The sequence below is a fragment of the Camarhynchus parvulus genome, chromosome 10, assembly GCF_901933205.1.
Source record: "Camarhynchus parvulus chromosome 10, STF_HiC, whole genome shotgun sequence".
Lineage (NCBI taxonomy): Eukaryota > Metazoa > Chordata > Aves > Passeriformes > Thraupidae > Camarhynchus > Camarhynchus parvulus.
In genome coordinates this window covers 106616-127507 of record NC_044580.1, presented here as the reverse complement: position 1 = coordinate 127507, position 20892 = coordinate 106616, and the positions used below count along the sequence as shown (strand labels likewise).

The window sequence follows — 20892 nt, the reverse complement described above, 5'->3', positions numbered from 1 at the left end:
CCAATATGTCCATGTAATTCTTTGTTTCAGATCCAGAAATGAACATAATACTCCAGATAAGTCTCGCCAGGACTGAATAGAGGGGAAAAGATCACCTCTCCTGCTATCCTCATGTGGCCCAAACATAATGATAGATTTGTATAAATAGTATAAAAGATGTGAAACATGGGTGGAACAGTGTAGAGGCTTAAAGAGCGTGAGGTGGGTAGAATTAGCAGCAGTGTAATCTACCTTTTTCCTGGAAAACATGGAATTGATATACAGCAGCACAGGTCTGGTGAGGAGCTGTGAGGGAGCTCGAGTTGTTTAGCCTGGAGAAAAAGGGGCTGAGGGGCACCTGATTGCTGTAGCCTGAAAGAAGGCTGTGGAGAGACAGGTGTTACTCTCTTTTCCCAGGTAACAGTGACAGGATGAAGCACATGGCTTTAAGGTGCTCCAGGGGAGGTTCTGGTTGGACATCAGGAGGAATTTCTTGATGAAAATTGGGATGGGCTGCTCAGGGAGGTGGTGGAGTCGCAGTCCCTGGAGATGTATGTTTAAGGAAAGACTGGACATGGTGCTTATTGCCATGGTCTAGTTGATAAAGTGGTGTCAGGTCATGGGTTGGATTTGATAATCTCAGAAGTCTTTTCAAGCCTCATTGATTCTGTGATCTTAAATGTATCTTCCACCTGTAACAATTCTATGATTCTGTGACTTTATATCCCACAAACTTCTAGTTTGTTGGACTAAGTTGGCTTTAGCAGCCAGTCTCCATGGATGAGGCTGAGGAGGACCCCATTCTCCTGAGGCAGAAGGTAAATGGTGTTTGCATTGTAGCAGGGTGTCAGCATTGTACTTGTGTCTGCATTGTACTTGCAGAAAAAGGCAATGTCTGAGAAAGAAAAGGCATTCCATTTTTCAGGCTAAATATAACAAGGTAATTACACATGAAGTAGGAAAGGACTGTTTCATGTGGGGGACAGTGAAATTAATTGGATTCCAATTTTCTTCACAGTTTATTTCCCTGTAGCTGTGGTGCAAGCAACAGCCAACCAATATCATCTGCTACCAATAGAAAATCTCCATGCCAGACCTTACCCTTGGCACGAAGTAAAGTTGCAACTGAGGCTGTGAGGAGGAATCAATGGGAAAAATCCAATTCATGCTCAAAGGTAAACTTTGGCCAGTGAATAACAAGCATGAAAGTAAAACATATGCTTTTCCTTACCTTGTGTATTGTTTAATTTCCTCCTGTTTGCTTTGCTTTGCACTGTTTCAGCAGCAGGCAGGCAGGGTTGAAGTATGGAAATATGCTTAGGATGACTGTGTTTTAAATTCCAGCTGTTTTAATAGCTTGCCTAGCATGAACTCCTCTTGTGGTGACTGCTTTAGTTTCTATTTTATGTTTGTAAAGAGCATTGCCTAGAAGGAAAAGGTTTCTGTTTTCAGAAATGAAAAGAAGATGCAAAATGCAGTAGAGCAGGCATATTTTTTTGTTGGCCGTGGATTTGGCAGGAAGAATTCCCATGTGAGACATTGTCATATTTCACTTGGGGCAAAATATGATCTGCTTCCTAACAGCTCCCTGGGTGATTGTGCCATCAGGAGAGCACCCTTGTAAGATTGTCCCCCACAGACTGCTCATAAACATAGTAAAAATTGTTCAGCAGCTACAGCCATGGTCACCAATAAAAGGAAGTAAAACAAAGAAACCTCATAAATTACTGTATTGTCAGCTACTATGAACATTGGTTAAACCACAATTCTAGAAAATGAAAGAAGAAAATTAACTCCATACCAGCCAAACTCAGCACAGCAGAGAATCTATAAATTACAAAAGCTGTATTTGCAAGGCAAATAAAGGAACAAATCCTAAGCCCTGCTGTGTGTGTGTTAGTATTAGTAAGGCAGAAGAACTCTAGACGTTTAAATCCTTGCTAAACCTCAGTTTATGAGCAGCGACAATGATCTGGTGATTGTGCTTTTAATAAACCAGTCTTATGTTTAGCTGAGTTGGAGTCAAGTTGCAAAGCTATTTATGAGTTGCACATAAGAAAAAATCAATAAAAATATGAAATATTAGGATAGAGAAAACCTTCCAGTGTGAGTGACCAGCAGCTCCAGGCTAAGGCAGAGATGGATGACAAATGCTGTGTATTTTAATATGCTGCAAGCTTTTTTAATAGTCTTGTTTAGGGAATAGAGGAAAAATGTGGTTTATATCACCTGGGAGTATATTCTAAACCCTGTTTCTTTTTCTCCTTGGCAGATGGAGACCTTTTAGCCAGCCAGTGAGTCCAACTACTGCTGCATGTCTGGCAGCACCTCTGAATGATCACATGACTCTTGATATGGATGCAGTCCTGTCAGACTTTGTTCGGTCCACAGGGGCAGAACCAGGTCTGGCCAGAGACTTACTAGAAGGTAAACTTTTTGGGCCCAACCATTTCCTGTGCTCACTGCTTGCTTAAACCAAGACCCAGTCATAACAAGAGAGCTCTGGTCCAAGGAAACAGATATTTCTTGGTATTTTTACCGAGACAACTCTTGTAATAAGCTGACCATAGATTATACTAAGGCAGGTATTTTAACAAAACTCTTAAAAACGTCTTAGTATTAGATTGCTGTGTTTTAAGTTACTAAGAGTCAAGCCCTATATGTTTATGTGCCAGTGAGAGAAGGGAGGAGACTTTAGCTGAATTTTCATATTCAGCTGCCTGAAAGTAGTTGTAAAAGTTTCTCCAATCACTGTATTTAGTCTGAAAGGGATTTACTGTACAGTGATAGAGATACCAGAGTTATTTTTGGGTCCCAGTGGTTAATATGCATACCTGAACTTTACAGCATGGGAGCCAAGTGGCTAGGTTGAAAAACAACTAAGAAGCTGTATCAGAAAAATAACTGTCTATTTATTCATTCTGTTTTAGTTGTTTTAGGTTTATAGGCTTAAGAGTGGAAAGACACCATTGATATTTGAGAGCATTTCATAATAGTTGTGTTTGTTCATTTCTTCTCATGTTGGGCTAATAATAATTGTGAAGATGGGAAAGTTGGAAAGGAGTAGATGATACCTGCAAATTGTAAGGTGGTTCTGTGGGCTTAAAACTTCCATACTGAACTTGCCCGCTGAGAGGTTGGGGTTTGCTTTATTTTTTTATTTTAATGTGCTCTAAGAAATTGTGTTAAATCAAAGTAACTGAACAGCTACAGCAGACGTGAAAGTATACCTTGTTTTATGTATCTCCTTTTTGCAAGAGCTGCTTCACTTTATGCTGAAAGTTTTTCATTTTGTGGTAAGTTCTTCCTTTACTCTGGGCTTTTTAGTAATGAGACATGATAGATTATTAACACAGAGATGCATGCAGTTCTGCAGCATTTCTCAAGTCATCTGGTACATGACATAAAACCTTGGAATGCCTAGCAAGGAATATTAGCATAGGCTTGCTACATTTAAGAGCCCTCTGTTTTGTCTGACTGATTTGATCAACCTGTCATTCTCGCCTGGAGTCTGACTTAGTCTGATGGTCTTTTAGAAAAAGAACATGAGAAGTTTTTTTTCAGCTATATCAGGACAGATTGTCAGATATTGTGCTGATAGAGCACTGCCAAAATTTCAAAGGGTTCCTGCATATCAGAGGTCTTTTCAGAAGAGTTACTTACCTTTTTTGCATTCTATAAAGAGCAATGCTTTCAAATAAATATCGAATAGAGTTTCTCTGTGTTTTACTTCTCATTTCTGTAGATGAATAGATTCACATCAAGCATACTAACCAAGAAATAAGCCATAAACAATCTAATTATTCTGACAGGCTAATAGACATATACATCTGCCCCAAATAATTTCCTCCTACACAGGAATTTCTCAAAGTAAAAGGGATTGTTGCTAGTTCCAAACAACATGTGCTCAGACAACCATTTCAGCACTTGTGGCTGTAGCTATATTTAGTGTAACAGCTTCTAACACTGGTCATATCTTGTGCTGGGAGGCAGTAATTGATGGAGTGGTTTTTCATTTGTTTAAAAAAGGCATGATGGGGGCTGCTGCCCTCACAGCATTGAAACCCATGGAGTAGCTTCTTAACAATAATACAAACAATATTCAGAAGAGCAACCCACCCCCCTGTGATGCCAATGCCTTGTACCTGGCCTTGGAATGATGATGTCCATAGTTACAATCAAACTTCAGAAGCAGGTGTGCACAAATAGTTCCCAAAATTTTCAAGGTTTGGTTGTTGATAGCCCTAAAAATTATGGTCACAGTGAACTTGGAACCAAAAAAAGGCTTGTGTGGAGCCTCATTTCCATGAAATTGCAAGTTTTGGTCAGATCTAGTATGACTCCATGGCCCTTTGCTCTTTATGACTTGTTCAGACTGAATTTTCATAGTGTGCTCCTATGGAGTAACACCTCCTTTTCAGAGCCAATGCTGTTTCTTTTGTTCATCCCTGGGGAAATTACTTCAATTTCACTATACTGTAGATAATCAAGGATACCAATTTCTGCTTCCTTATCCAATCATTTTAACATATTAATTGTTTTGCTTTGGTTATATCCTGCTACATCCCCAGCACAGCTGTGCACAGTATGTGTTGGTCGTCCCAGCAGCAACACATACTGACTGTTGTGCAAATAGCTAGAAAATCTATACATTGCATATAGATTTTCTACATTGCCAGAAGCTGTCCTAAATGCTGGCTCACTTGATGTTTCTATACTTTACCTATCCTGCTGGTAAAATCCCTGCAGTTTTCTTCTGCTGGGCTTTATACTGAGTGCAGCTGCTTGTCTCTTTATCTCAGAAAACATTCTGCTGGTTGTGCTTGACATGAATCTTTCAGAAAGTGTCCATTCTACTTTTGAAATGAAGAGGCAAAGAGATTTAAAAAAATAATAGTTATATAGCATTTTAATGGCTAGTATCTGGTATAAAAGTCTAATATTGGACTTCCATATTTATTAAGCTGCTTACAGCTATTTCAGATTAATTATAAATTAATATTCCTAAATTTCAATTACGTATCATTAGCTGTACCAATTCTGTATTACTGGATTATATACACATGCTCTAAACCATTTGTTACTTAGAAATGTTATTTTCTAGCTTTGCTTTCATTTTTGGATGATTCTTTACTGAGTCTTTCATGTTTCATTTCCTATCTCTGAGATGTTGTTTGCCACTTACAGTGTTTTTTGCCTTATGTGCTTTCAAGAACTGAAAGCATTCTTGTGTATGTAAGGTGATGAACCTTCACTGGGTCTGCCTTTTCAGCCTTTCATTCTCAGCCTTTGCTGATTTCTATAAAAACAGCCTAAAAAAACCCCTCAACTGAGTTATTAATATTGACAGAGCAATTTGACAGTAAATGTGACCCAAGTGACAGAAACAACAATCTCAGCAAAACAGTTTGAAAAACAGCCTGTGCTGGCAGCCACGTGTATCCCTGCTTTGGGCAGGAGTGAATTCAGAAGTGGATCAGCCTCATGTCACAGGGAAACAGGATTAGCTGCAGGACTCTCCAGACGTCACCTCTGTGTGTGCAAGGCACCTTCTAGTCACTAGGAAAACTCCTTTGGCTCACTCAGCTTTGGGAATGTTCTTAAGCATAAACTGAGAACTCTGCATGGTGGAGAATTGATTTCTCTTCAGCTGTGTGAGCTCCAGCTTCCCCAATAATGAGGAATAAGGAAGGTTCAGGAATAAGGAGGGCACATCCCTTTCCCTCCTGGATAGTTTGGGCTGGCACCTCGATTCTCTCACACATAGAGTAACAGTTATGCTGGTGTGTTTATGTCTAATCTACTTAAAATGTGGCCTAAGACAGAAAGAAAACCATTAAAGAAAATAGTTGAATCTTTAAAACAAGTTGTACTGTATGTGGCTCACAGTGTCAGGGCTGTAGGTGTGGATGAACTCAGAGATCACTGATAAATCAGGAGAAAGCAGCTCAGTTTTCAGGGAGCAGCAGGTGTGCAGGCAGTGCCCCCTGGAACAGAGGGGGAAGGCATAGGATGAAATACTTTAAAGTGCCAACAGTGTAGGGCAATCATCAGGTACTGGAGGATTTGTGAAACAATGTATTTAACTGAAAACTTGCCCTTTGACTTGTATAAATGGTTTCATTTATTTATATAAATGATGTGTCATTTCATCATTATATAAAAACAACTGCTGTCTATTTCCAGCTTCAAACAGCACTTAATTGAGGGATGTATAGCTGAACATGAACTCAGGAACTGGGGCATTGGCTTTCCAGTCATGAAATGTGAGCAGGAAAGGTGACTCACCCCATGGAATAAGATAGAACTGCAGTACAGAGACATCTCCTCAAAGAACAATGTATACAAGCAGAATTCAAAGAAAAGTATGTAATTTATAGAGAGGGAAAGAGACATTTACAGTGCTGTCATGTGATTGAGTGTACAAAACTAACTCCCCAAAAATAGTCTCTTATTCTCCTCTCCCTCAGATGGTTCCTTTTTTAGTTCTCTTGTGGAAGGCTTGGCAATGGGAAGAGGAAGCTGAGCTGCTACCAATGTCTCATTAAACAGGGAGCAAAACTGTCATTTCCAGCTGCCTGTTCAGTTTGGACTGACTTTGCATTCTAGCAGAAAATGAGGAATGTGTTAATAAAATGGCCTTGCTGTATTATTGTCCTTTGAGAACATGGACCAAAATAAAATCTTGTTTTAAGGCATATGGTCTAGTTTTGTCCTAATTTTGTGTATTAGTTTTTCAGAAGGAAAAAAAGCTGATCTGAAGTTCTTCTTACCTTTTGCCTCTAAATATTTGTTAATCTACTTCATGCCAAACAGGAAGCAGTGCCAGCATTTAAACTGAACTTGAGGATTTCTTTATTAACAGTTGGTTTGTAAGAACAGGCTTCTTTGCGTTAGCCTGGGGTGTTTCTGTGTTCCCTTCAAGTTGCACTTACAGTGCATTTTATAGATACTTCCTTGATGCTCAGTGCCTTCCTCAGATGATTCTTCTCTAACTGAAAGTTAATTTGTTGCCCTCTCAGTTGATGCTGTCCCATAGTGGCTGTGTCCCTGTATTGGTCCTGTTTCACTCCAGGCAGTGTTTAATGTGCCTTTGAACATTTCCTCTGCTGAAGTCCTGTCTGTACATGCTGTTGCTGCAAGTTGCCTTTCTTTCTGGTTCCCACTATTCAGATCTTTCCTAGTTCCACATCTCAAATTGCATCCTTTCCAGTATTTTATTTATCATTAAATCAGGAATTTCGGTGACCTTTCAAATGTTCGTTTAACATATTGGAGTAGGTGGATATTTGAAAGCTTAGAAGGGGGAGGGAACTTTGTAATAGTTGCATGCTTGCTTTTCCTACTAATTAATGATAAAATACTCTTGGTTTTCATTATACCTGATTTAAGAAGTGAAAGACAACAGATTTGTTAACTATTACAACCCCACTAAGCTATATTGTTTTAGCCAAAACAGTGCAAAGCAAAAAACCCAAAAGGCTAAATAATACCATGTTGCTCTGGGGTTACAGCACTGGAGAATGCCCTTGTGACACTCCACCTGGAGTGCTGCATCCAGCTGTGCTCCCCCAATGGACCTCTCAGGACATGTCCAGAGGAGGCCATGAAGATGCTCAAAGGACTGGAGCACCTTTGCTGTGACACCCTTGGGCTGTTGGGGATGAGAAGTCTCTGGGAAGACCTTGGAGCACCTTCCAATACCTAAAAGGGCTCCAAGAGAGCTGGAGAGGAGCTTTTGACAGGAGCCTGAGTGATAACACAAGCGAATGGCTTCAAACTAAAGAGGACAGGGTTAAATTAGATATGGAGAAGAAACTCTTTCCTGTGAGGGTGGTGAGGCCCTGGCACAGGTTGTTCAGACAAGCTGTGGCTGCCCACATCCCTGGAAGTGTCCAAGGCAAGGTTGGACAAGGCTTGGAGCACCCTGGGACAGTGGAAGATGTCCCTGCCCATGGCAGGGGCTTGGAATGAAGTGATGTTTGGGGTCCCTTCCAACCTAAACCATTCTTGGAGTCTATGTTTTTATCAATGCTTCTAAGGTGAATCCAGGTTGTGCTGTCCTTTAGTACCTTGTTTATTAACCCTCTGCTAATCTAGTTTGAGGGGAAGTGGCTACTTAGACCATATATTGTTTTATCTAAATCTTTGTTTTTTCTTCAGGCTTATAATACCTCCTGTTGTTATTCAAGGAACCATTATTTAGGGCAGAAACTTCACAGTGTAGCTGTGTTTAGTTTTGAATTTCCCTTTTGTGTAGGTGTCTGCTATCTCTGACACTAACACATCAGTACCAGCCTTCAGCCACAGTGTATCTTCTATTCCCTACTCAGCTGCACTTTTTTGTTTGTTTGTTTTGGTTTTGTTTGGGGTTTTTTGTTTGTTTTTGGGGGGGTTTTGGGTGTGTGGGGTTTTTTTTGTTTGTTTTGGGGTTTGTTTGTTTGTTTTTTGTTGTTGTTTTGGGGGGTTTTTGGTGTGTGTGTGTTTTGTTGTTTTTCCTCTGAACAGGAAGGACTTTGTTTCAAAGCACAGATCTTTGAGTGTTGTTAAATTGCACACCTGCTGACTCACATAGCACATATGGAAGCAATTGCTCAGTAAGTGTGTTCTTTCTATTCAGTCAGTGAGTTGATTTGGTTCCAGCACCCTGATAATGATTTCACTACCTATGTTTTCCAACCAACTTTGTGCTCCTCCAGCTTTTTTGCTGACTGATGTTCTCTGGCTGTTTGAAACTGGAAGCCTTTCCTGCAAACCTGCTGTGTTGGTGCTGGTTTGGAGCAATCAAATTGTTACTGATCCAGAGCTGCTAGTGGCTTATCTGATGTGATTGTGTGCCCTGAAATAACGTTGTTATGCCTCTGAAATGCCTTTTAAAATACAATAATATGTCATATAAACAAAGAAGCAGTCAGTGAACAGCGTGCATCAGATAAGTAACAGTGAAACAAAAATAGCAGACAATCTAAAAAATAGTCTTGTGTTGGTTTTGTCTGTCAAATTGCAACAAAAGCTTTTACTTGACTTAAATTAATTGATGAAATTATGAAAAATAAATTAATTGCCTGTTACTTGTCCTTCAGGCATAACCACTGTGGGGGTAGGAAAGACTGGCCCTTTCTCTTGGGTGCCTGTGCAGGAGATGGCAAAGAAAATGAGAGATGTGACAGAGAAGGGGGGGTTGTGTGAGGAGCAGGGTCTGGGAGATGTCAGAGAAGAGCATGGGAGACACACACAAACAAACTTAGGAGAAGACTTCCTCTTTCCCTTCTCTAGGGGCCAGACGGACTCTGTACAGTCTGCCCCAAACAAGGGGTCCAATGCCACTTGTTGGACAAGGGGCAAGACTGGAAGGAGGGACCTGCCCTGTAGGCTTTAGGGGGGAGGATTTGTGTTTGTTTGCCATATTATATGAATTTATTTTTGTCATTTCCAACCTAGCATAACTCAGGGAGTTTTTGTCTCTCAAAACTTGGTTTGTGATGTAATAAGATACAGTTTTAGAAATTCAAAAGCTTTTAGTATGCATTGTTTAAAGGAGGAAAGATAGGCTCCACAACCACAAGCCCCACTAATTCCTCAGTACCTTGCAGCTGAAACTTTCTCACCTACTTGTCACACTGATAGAAATCCTTGTTCAGATCATCTACTCTGGACATTTCTGAATTTAATAATTTTCTTGATTGGTTCCCAGCTTGCCTCTTGTTTCTGCAGTCTATTCCTGTGGTACAAATTACGTCATATTTTTTATTAGATTTGTTAAATTTTTAAATTTTTTGTTGCACTGCATTACATTTTTGTTCCTATTTGTATTTCTTCTCTCAGAGTCTTTCATAAACCCCTTACTTTTGTTCTCTCTTTCTTTTCTCTATTTGTCTTTGCTGCCTTCAGTTTTCTTTATTTTCGCTTAGGATTTTTCTTTGCTAATTCTCCCAAACTGATGAATTCTCATTTTTTTTTATGGATGGTAGGAAAAACAAGAGATTTGTCATTTGTATTTACTTGTGAAAGTGTAAACCAAATGGAGAGGGGCAAAGGGGGAAACCTTCCGTCTTTCCAGTGGAGAGGGTAGCTGGGAACACTTATGCTGGTCAGTGAGGGTGGCTAATTTTCAAAAACACTATTTCATGGAGATGGAAAGGTGCTGAATGTTCTTTAATTTCTTTGAACGTTTTTCTTGCATTTCAATGCTTGGAGGCTCCAGCAAATTTAGGGAGAGTGAGTCCAAAAATAATTTCCTGTGTTGGTTTTCTGAAGTTTAGGGCTTTGGTGCTGAATTGGTGCTTCTGTTCAGGAGATGGGGAGAACTCCAGGGATATGAAGATATTTGAAAATCAAATATTTCTGTGTTAGGTATAGAAATTTTAATTTTTGTAAGGTTTCAAGTCTATATTAGAAGTTGAGTTGCTACAATGTACCAAGGAACGTAACTCAAGAGCCACTCTGCAAATCCAGTTTTAAATGCAACACACTGTGAGCCTGCTTTCTGAAGGCTCAATGTAATTTTTATGACAGGGCTTTTATATAAGATGATTGCATTTGGTTTAAAACTGAGGCCAGTGGGATTTCTGTGAGTCTGCTGATTTTCTGCTTTCCTCTTACATACATCAAAGCCCTGTCACACTGCAGCCACTTACAGCATGTGCACTGGGATTTTTGTTAGCTTCAGAATTTAAACATGAAAAAATCTTGAGCAGGGGAACTGCAGGGAATGCCCTGAGAAATGCTGTTTGTGTTTCACTGCTACAGGTCTGGTGCTCAGGCATCTGTACTCAATGAATCCAGGATGTTCCTGGGGGTCACATAGCCCTGGGTTTGTAGCATTGCCAATACTACATTAAGAATTTTTTGTTTAAAGCTACATTTCCTAGAATTATACTTACTTTTTTTTTAGAATTTACTTTATTGTTTTTGTGGTTGAGAAGAAGAGTTTAAAAATGTGTGTAAAGTGCATCTTAAAACCAGAACCAAAGAAAAGTAGTTCTTACTCCAAACACTGATTGGTTTTGGGAATGCACTCATAGCTCTTTTTGGGTTGTGTAACTTGGTTGGGATGTGTGTAAAGTTAGAGCAGAGCCCTGTCTGGATTAGAGCCATTCATTCTACATGGGCTTTTTAGGGAACAAATGCTGGCAATAGCTGAAGTTTTTGTTCCAGTATCTCTGACCATTTTCACTGAATTTACATTTTGACCTACAGACTTTCTAATAGGCAATTACAGCATTACAGAACAATTCTGTGTGGCTCACATGGTGGTTTATATTATAGTCTGCTCAGGAGCTAGATAACATTCTTGTTCAGTGATACCAATTCTCCTTTCAGAGGTTTTTAAGTACTTCAAAACCTGAGGTAGTTTAGCCCAATCCTGTAGGTACCAGCTGTTTGTGCTGGTTTTTTCCTTCTTTGGTTAGGATTTTGTTCTTCACAGATATGACTGTAACAGTAAAAGGCTTTCTTCTATCTGTTTAAAACTGCTTTGTACTATATTTAGCTTTTCTCCTTGGTGTAAGCAAGTAAGTTATCTTTAACTGCTACTCAGGTAATGTAGCTTCTCAAAGTACATAAAATGACAACCTTCTATGGTGTAATAAATCATGTATTAGTCAGAATCAAGTTACTTTTGAATTGCCAGGAAAAGTGCTTGTGGAATGCTCTGAAAGTCTCATGTAACTTGTAGGGTCTCTCTTTCTTGTTATTTAATATTTTTAATTTTCCAATTAGAAACATGTACGTGGAGAATGGTAGACATCTCTGTATCTTAATTTAGTGGGATTATTTTGAAAATAGCAGGAAGACATCTCAACGTGTTTTTCATGGTTTTTTTTGAGAATGCCAAGTCCTGTTTCACCACCTGTACTAAACAGACTTGTGCATCTCTGGATGTTGGCTGCATTCTGTGGTTACTGGTCAGAGCAATATACTGAAGTGGAAGGTGGAAGCAAATCCTTTAGAGGATTCTGTGCTGACAGGTTCCATGAGCAGCTCCCACAGACATGGAGCCACGCTGGCTGAGTCTCTTGCTGCAGGTTTTGTTACAGAACTCTGTCCTGTATTACCTGCTTTCTAAAAGGCTTTTAAAATCTCTAAGAGAGCGACTTCTCTCTCATGTATGAGATAAAGGGTTTGTGTTTGCATTTTAGCTGTTCTGCAAATGAAAGATAAGAAAGTTTCTCACTCTTTTGGGCTATGACACTGTCACTCTTGTCTTTCCATCATTGCTCCTAATTATTATTTATTATTAATACAACCACACAATTACAAATTATTGCTCCCTCTTGGTGGGATTTAGAGTTCATCCTAAATTGCTAATTTCTGGAGCCATTTGATTGAAATCTGAGCAAGGGAAGTCCTGGCCTTGATCACCTCCTGTGATAAAGGTCATAGATTTTGGGTTTATGGATGAGAGGAGAGCAGTGGATGGTGCCTTTTAGTCAATGGTAGCCGGCTTTGACACTTCTTCCCACAGTGCTGCTGTGTTGGGATGCCGCAGGCTGGGAGGGTCCTAGGAGGGTGGTGGGGATAGCTGCTCCCCAGACAGAGCTGAGCTGAGGGTTCCTTTGCTGTTTTGCAGGCAAGAACTGGGACCTGACAGCAGCTTTGAACGACTATGAGCAGCTGCGGCAGGTGCACACGGCCAACCTGCCCCAGGTGTTCAATGAGGGCAGGTTTTACAAGGAGCAAGAGCCAGAGCAGCCTCCCCAGGTGACCAAGGCTGAAAGGCCCTGCCTGCAAAGGCAGGATGACATTGCCCAAGGTAAGAGCTTCTCTGTGGGGTTTCAGGGGACAGGAGGGTCTCCAGCCTGTCTGCCTGGGAGCTCTGCTTGGCTGCAGAGAGTGGGAGGCCATGTGCCAGCAGCATGTGAGCTGTGTCACTGTCATGGGGCTCAGAGCTGCTGCTAGACCCTATTTTTCATGTTTTAGTGGTTGTGAGCTCTGCGTCAGTTCTGCAAGTTATTTTTTTAATGGGTGATTAAAGTAAAATGTGTTGTCCCGAAGCAGTCCTGTGGTACTCATGAAAGGAGTTAATTAGAGGGTGTCACAGACCACTCTTGTATATAGTTTTCTATGCTTATTGAAACAAACAAACCAAAAGGTTTAAAAATCTGTATTTCACTCTTTGCATTCTTACTCACAGTATGTGAAAAGGATGTATGCAGACTGTGAATAACTTTCAGCTTTAAAATGTCATTCTTTTATGGTTCCACAGAAACTGCGTCCTATCCCCTGCTGAATAGAAATTGAAACCTTAAGTAAAATTAATCAGCTATCTCTAACAGTTAATTTCCAGTACAAGATGATAAGCATTAGAATTTGCTTTTTTGTTTTCAGAGCTCTTAGGGGTTTTATTTCAGATCTCTCCCTCTCTCTGACAGTTGGGTTGCAATTTTTTTCTATGAATTTCTCAAGAAGCTGTAGTTTGCACCAAAATAAATCTGCAGGTCTGGCACCTTGTCGTGTAGGCCGGTAATAGCATTAGCCTGGTGATGGCTTTCTGTGCAGCCGTTAAAAGGAACAGAAGGGCTTCCCTGCTCCTGCTGGCTCTTCCCTCCTATTAAACAGGAAATAGCATCAGTTCTTAAGAGTTTCAATAAAGCTTTTTAAAAATTGTTGACTTCCATCAGAAGAAAAGGAACTGTGGTGCTTTTAAGTCTCCTTAAAGCACTGAATACAAATAAAGGGAGCAAGAGCAGCACAGTTGATAAAACCATGTCCCTTCAGCCTCTTTGGGATACAGTTTGCTCTGAAATGTCCATCTGATGTTTAGTGGGTGCAGTAGGTAGTGTGAGGTACATCTGGCTTTGACCACCTGGACTGACAGGAATTTGGCTGCCAACTCAGTGTGTAGCTGAGGATCTCCTGACCAGAGAGCCACCTCTGACTGACAGGTGGACCTAGGGGTGTTCAGGGAGGAGCAGAGAAGGGAATGGAGCACTTTGGTTTGCAGCAAGGAGTGGAGAATGCAGCCAGCAGGGGAGTGCTGGGCTGTGCTGGGAGGGGTGATGGAGTGGCAGAGGTGGGATGTCACATGGAGGTGCTGCCCTGCACTTCAGTGCCCCTTCTCCGGGGATTTAGCTGAGATGTAGAGGGAGAAGAAACCAATTCAAAATCAAACCTTCTGCCCTCTCCCTCCATTTACGATAATTTAGGGAGTGCAATTTAACTCTCCATTTGATCCACTAGAGAAATAAAAGTTCGCAAACTGCAAGAAAGTTAATTTTATATAACCATTAGTCAGTTTGTGATGTCTTAAAAACGCTATTAGCGATAAGTTATGTTAAAGTAAACTTTAATTAGGAGTTCAAAACATGAACTGATTATCATCTGTCTGTCAATAAATATTTCTTCCACTGAATCCTTGAAAACTTAAGCGAGATCAAGGAAGAATTTTATAGGAATATTTATCTTTCATATTTTGTTACTTTTACTACTAGTCTTTTTTACTAGAAAGAAAGTCAAGTTCCTCTGGCTTGCCAAAGGGACCTGTAATAGGAACAAGCAATCTTTCACAGTAGGAAAATAACCTGAAAAAGGTAGCAAACAAGACATGGAATAAATTCCTAGTGAAATGAAATTGCATTCACCAGCCTGGGCATTGCTGGCCTTTTAGGCAGTGGTGCAGCCTGTAACTGCTCTTTGGTTTCTCCACAGAAAAGCGTCTCTCCAGAGGGATTTCCCATGCCAGCTCAGCCATAGTGTCTCTTGCTCGCTCCCATGTAGCCAATGACTGCAGCAATGAGCAGTTCCCTTTGGAGATGCCCATCTACACATTCCAGCTGCCAGACCTGAGTGTGTACAGCGAGGACTTCAGGAGCTTCATTGAGAGGGACCTAATTGAGCAGGCCACCATGGTGGCATTGGAGCAAGCAGGTGGGTGACACCTCAGGTGTCTGTCAGCAGCTGGGTGACACTGTGGGTGTCAGTAGGTAGCCAATCCAGCATTTGGGTTGGCATTTCTAATTCTGCTTCGTGTCCGGAGCTTGCACATCCTGCCTGGGAAATAAAAGCCAGAGAGTACTGTGTTCTTTGCCAAATGACTCATATCCCAATCCTCTGTTTCTTTTAAAACATTATAGAAAAAATGGTTAAATTTCGTTAATAAAACAAAGAAATTGAGAGAGGAAGGAAGGGACCGGTGGGGAAGTCATGCAATAGACAAGGACATAAGTCTGGATGGTCAGAGGGAGTTGGTACTTCCAGTTCTCATGAGGAAATTACATTGCAGTGACTGTGAAAGGAAACATCTTCAAGTTCGGTTGCAGCTTGAGAAAATAGATATGTATTTTATGTATTTATTATTTTTTATAATGAGAAACTACATAACTTTAAAGCAATACTTCAGTATTGCCACGGGGAAAAAAAGTGTAGATATTTAAAGTTAATGTTAATTCACATCTATTAGTAGTTTTAAGTTTTAAGCCAGTTTTGAAGGATATGGAGAAATCTATTTAAAATTAGTATTGGTGCTTTATGAAACAGCAGGAGTGCTAATGAACCATGAAATGAACACATCTGTATAGTGAAATGCCCAATCTTGGTGGTATAAAAGAGTTGTAAAATCAGATTTCATGGTTGCTTGTGAGATATGGAACAGACAGTTACCTTTTTTGTGTGTGGATTGTTCTACTGACTTGTGTAACACTGGATTGATCTGAGATTCATTCTCCAACCCTGGTGCCCTGTGTGAGCCCAAACTGATGAAGTGCAGCTCCCGTTTGAGGCAGGAGCTCTGCTAATCTGGTGTTCCACTGAGTACTTGGGAGATATTGTCATGTGCTCTTTTTTGGCTTTGGTAATTGAAAAGCCAGACATACTTAGATTAGCCCCAAACAGTACATACTTAAGGAAATAGAAACAAAACCTATGAACAACCAAAAGGACCCCAAGCAGTGTTCAGAAGGCCTTTAGGCCTTTTTCTGGGAGAAATAGCAGTGTAAAATAAGGTAGGAATGCTACCAGGCAACTATGAAGCATGAAAACTGCAAGTCACCTACGAAGAAAGTATATCCAGTTTCTCTAAGAACCAACTAACCCAAGGAGGATAGGGAAAAATTGAATAATTCTTCCTCTGGCAGTTCTGCCAAGCCCTCCAAATTCCATAGGGATAACAGAAGATACCTTGGTACAGCACCATTGTTGACCTACCTGCTTCAGTGCAATTACAGCCTTTAGAGTCTAGTATGAGCTAGAAGATCACAGAGGCTTTCTGACCTTGAAATCAGAGAATATGTGAATTTAGAGCTGACATCCTCTAATCCCTGCAGAACTGGCTGGCTTTGAACTGGAAATGGCTGCAGAAACTACCGAATTTGCTGCTAGCATTCCTCTCTCAAACCTCTCTGAAAATTAGAACAAATCATTTATTCTTTTCTTCACATTTATTAGGGCAGTAACTTGACACACACTGGAAAAGTGCCTTCATCCCCAGAGCCTCTTGCACCCTGGAAAGGAGAGGGTTTGACCATTTGAAGTCCTCAGGGTTTTGATCACTGGTGTCCTTATAGCCTGTATAGACTTAGTTTAGTTTGTGAGCATTTCACTCAGATAACCTGGAACTTTCTGAAAAACACTTCTGTATTTCAAATAAGTTAAACAGATCAAATAGTTTGCTTAAGAAAATCATGTAAGACTTCATAGAAATGAACCTTTTGTCTTTGTTTTAGGTGTAAAGATATACAGTTTCCTGCCTATTTTATTTTATTTGTTGTACAAAATGAAGATAATGAATTAATAGGAAAGCCACATAGTATTAGACATTTTATTGTCTCCTACCAACAGTTTGACTATAGTTTGGTCAGTGACATAAAAAAACTCTAAAAGACAAGGTGTATTCCCTGCAAAGAGCCTAAAATATATTTCAAACCAACCCATGAAGGACAGTAGCTTTTGTAGGTGAGGTTGGGCATGTTGTTAAAGTAAGAGGGGCGTGTGCTTGGATATAATACCATGAATTTTAAGAGAAAAGAAATAAAAAAGAAGCTGATTAGGCAAAGGAAGAGGACATTTGCTAGGAACTAACAGCTTACTACTCCCCAAACCTGGAGTGGGAGAGCAGAATTGCCACTAACAGTGTCACATGTGGGTTCTGAAGTGGCCATATAAGCTGGGTATCTGTAAAAGCCTTTAAGGTTTAATGTTCTTTTTTTTTATGCTTAAACTCTTCCTAGCCTGACATCTATATGTGACAGCGTGTCCTGGTTACATCCTATCTCTATGGAAACTCAGAAGAAAATTCCCAATTTACTGCAAAGTGCTGTGTGAGATGATAAAGGAAAGGCCCAGACAAAGGCAGTGTGATTTACTTACTCCCCACTGCTGCAGTGTATTGTTTACTCCTTAATATGATTGCTTTCCAAATATTCCTCTGAAAGGATAGAATGCAGCACATTCATAAAAACATTTTGAGGTTTTGTCCATCTTGTAAACTCAGCTGTTGATTATTTCCAGAATTGGAATGAGATCAGCTCCTGAGTAACAGGCTGATCTCTGTGAGCTCTGGCAGGAACTGCTGTGGTTCTTCAACAGAGGATCACTCGAGGTACTGATAATATTAAATGAAGTCTGGGTGGAAGCAATTTTATAATTCTTAATATTTTGCTGCAGCAAGTTGATTTTCATTATAGAAAATCAACTCCCCTATGTTGTTAATGTGTGGGTTGACACAAAGAGATGTTATGGAAACTTCTGCTGTAGTGAAGTAGTGTGTTTTAAAAAACAGTACAGGCAGAGGAATGGCTGGACTAACACAGTGTTTTTAACTGAAAGAAAAACCAATTTTATTGCAGTGCTGAAGTATAATTCAATACAAATGGTACAAGTATACTGTATGAAAGTCCAAGAGCTGTTTCCCTACACTTTTCTTTCTGTGCTCATGTTTGTGTTTTCTAGAAAGCTACAGCCAAAGTAAACAGTAATATGCTGTTAAGCCTGGGCTTTGTGTTCCCAAATCAACCCACTAAAACTGTGGAAAAGTTTGATCTCAGTTTTCATCTAAGCTTAATTTTCCTGTTTTTTCCCTAAAGGGGCCCACTATAACCACTTCATTTGAAAAATGAAAATGCACCGCTTTTTTGTTATAATCCGATTATAAACCCATACCTGATATTTTTTCAGTCAGCCATAAGCTTTGTGATGTTAACCAAGCCCCAAACGCTTTTTGCAGGATGCACTTGACAGAAGATCACTTTTATAGAAACCTCCTGTTACTCAAAAAATTCACAAACACCAGACTTTGGCATTTCTTACCAATAGATGTTAGTTAATCTGCCAAGCAATGCCGCTCATTATTTCCTTAAGTCCTACCTAAGGTCTGTCTGTTTTTAGGTATTCTAACTAGGCTTTACACAGCATCTTGGCATAGCTTATTGCTGAATATGATCCCACCAAAACATTCTGCTAAAAACAGGTGGCAAATTGTTATTTCACAGATGCAGGAGTTGCTAAAAATGATCTTGTTCTTTCCAAAGACTGTTTAATAGTGCTTTAAATTAAGCTTCTTTATTGCATATTTAATTTAGAACTCAATAAGCCTAGTCTGAGGTGTAGTGCATTTACAAACCAGCTGCTAAAATCATTTGAGGATTACCAGATGTGCTTGTTGATCTGCTATGCATCTTTACAGTGTGGTACTCTTAACACATTTGGACTCATTGCAATTTAATTTCATTGTTCTTAGTACCCAGAACAAATAACTGGGATACATAATAAATATTGCTACACTATTTCCCCCCTAATGTATATTACCTGTAGTTACAAATAAGCTTCACTATAATTTTGTAATGAGAACTTATTAATGGAGAGGCGTTTATTTGTTGTTTGGACTTCCTTCTATTTTGGGGTTTAACCTTAAGTGCAAGACTGCCTGTACAAATATATAGATGCTATTTCTTCCCGGCTTCCCAGTCAAGAAGCTGGGGGAGAAAAAGTCTACCTATTGCATTATTCATTCAATTATTCACTTGTGCATTATCCACAGACCTGCCAAGTCTTGGGAAATGTACCAGCTCTACTCATCCCTGTTAATCATCTGCTCTTCCTCATCCCCAGAGATGCTACACAATTACCCCCATTTGCTTTCTTTCTATTAGGAGTGCTCCCATGATCTTTTAACCAAGACGTAACATTCCAGTTTGCCAGCACATGGCAGTCTGTGTGCCTGGAATTACCCACTTTTAGCTTGGGCTTGGGCAGTGATAGTCTTCATTACTTATTTCTTCACTGAAAAGGTGTCCTTTTGCCAGGCTTTTCCAGAGAGCCTGTCTCTGGTTTATAATCTGTAAAACATGCTTCACATAGCAATGATGGATAAGTGGTACTTTAAGTATTCCCTAAAGAGAAAGGCCACATTCTATACTACACCTCGGGCTATGCTTTGGTGTCATTTTAATTCTCTAGTAATGTAGCTGTTGGTTTTAGTAGATCTAATAATGATTTACACTATGGGAAATGAGAGGAGAATCAGCTGTTGAAACAATCCATCTGATTTAAATAATTTACCTAATAAACTTACCTTTATAGTAACCTATCTTGATTACCACATACATATTGCTTTTGTCTGTAGACAAAAATTCCTTTCTTACCTTAATGTAATCTGTCATATGCGTGTGGGAGGCCAATGTCGATTATGTTTGGGAACTGACAGCAAGGCTCATAATGGTATTAAGGCAATAAACTCCTGGGAAATCCATCACTGGATGCAGCATATGAGACTGGAAGATGCAAATTAATTAAAGGTGCTCTTTTCCTTTCTAGATCCATGTAGAGAAAAGTTTATCTGCCTCATTTCTAATCTTAGTTTTGACTTCTGATGTTACATTTAAGGTTATTTGGCAAGGAGGGTGTGGATGGTTACCCCTCCTGCTCTGTGTTTACCTGCACAGAGCACTGCTCCTGTTCCAGGTTCCTCTCCCCCTGTAACTGCTGTTTCCCTTCCAGGACGCCTCAACTGGTGGTCCACGGTGTGCACCAGCTGCAAGCGCCTGCTGCCCCTGGCCACCACGGGTGATGGAAACTGCCTCCTGCATGCTGCCTCTCTAGGTAAGGGGCAGTCTGGGCAGGAAACCTTCTGCCAGAAATATTCACTGCTCTCCTCTAGCCCCAGCCAAAGCTCAGAAACACATGAGATGCAAAGATTTGCATTAAAAGTCTGATTCTGGAGCAATATGTCCTTCACATTTCACTGTAGCGTTGTTTACCTCAAGCATACCTAAAGCAGGAAAGGAAAAGGTTTCTTAGGATATAGAAATGTAACTGGAACGGTATCCAGTATCACAAACTCCAGTGATCTGTATTTTCCTTATATTTTTTGTGTTCTAACAGGTCAACAGGCAAATTCCAGGAGCTGCTGCAGGGTTGTCCACTTTATGTGCAAGGAAATTCATTCATTCTCTTTATTTTCTTCAAACAGTTCTCTGCTGTTTCAAGAATGCAGTGTCAATCTCTGAAACAGCATTTGGGGTGAATTAAAATAATCTCCAATTGATAAATTAATTGTTTCTACAAGATTTTTTAAGCCTTTCTGCAAATCAGTAGAAAGCTGTGAAGCTGAAGGTCCTTGATGGGCTTTCTACATCCTAACCTGCTAAAATCTTCCACCAAAAGTACTCCAAAGAGTGAGTGTTTAAAAACACTGGGATTTTTAATATTTTGAAGAGACTCCTCTTGTTGAAAGATGCAGTAAGAAAAGAGTTTTTGGTGTTTCCAGGTATCCTTTTATCTTTATCTACTTAATTTTATATGTTAATTACTGTAAATGTTTGGAGTATTTTGACCCGAACCCACTAGCTGACAATGTAGTGACTGAAACATGGCTGTCTGTAGGGGACAGCTCTGCTTTCTTTTGGTGTAGGTTACTTATGTTTCATTATCTTAAAATGAACTTGAAAGCCTGTGGCTGGTGGTAGTTTTAGACTTTCT

The 20892-nt window shown here is 40.0% G+C and overlaps 1 protein-coding gene across 1 annotated transcript in view; it reads left to right on the top strand.

Annotated features, from left to right (window-relative positions):
- OTUD7A (OTU deubiquitinase 7A) overlaps positions 1 to 20892 on the top strand; it is a 100511-nt gene that overhangs the window by 62792 nt on the left and 16827 nt on the right. Inside the window, exons 6-10 of the mRNA XM_030955519.1 lie at positions 998 to 1154; positions 2252 to 2406; positions 12551 to 12733; positions 14629 to 14847; positions 19912 to 20013. Of these exons, the coding sequence (XP_030811379.1) occupies positions 2322 to 2406; positions 12551 to 12733; positions 14629 to 14847; positions 19912 to 20013 (589 nt within the window). The 5' untranslated portion in view covers positions 998 to 1154; positions 2252 to 2321. The remainder of the gene's footprint in view (positions 1 to 997; positions 1155 to 2251; positions 2407 to 12550; positions 12734 to 14628; positions 14848 to 19911; positions 20014 to 20892) is intronic.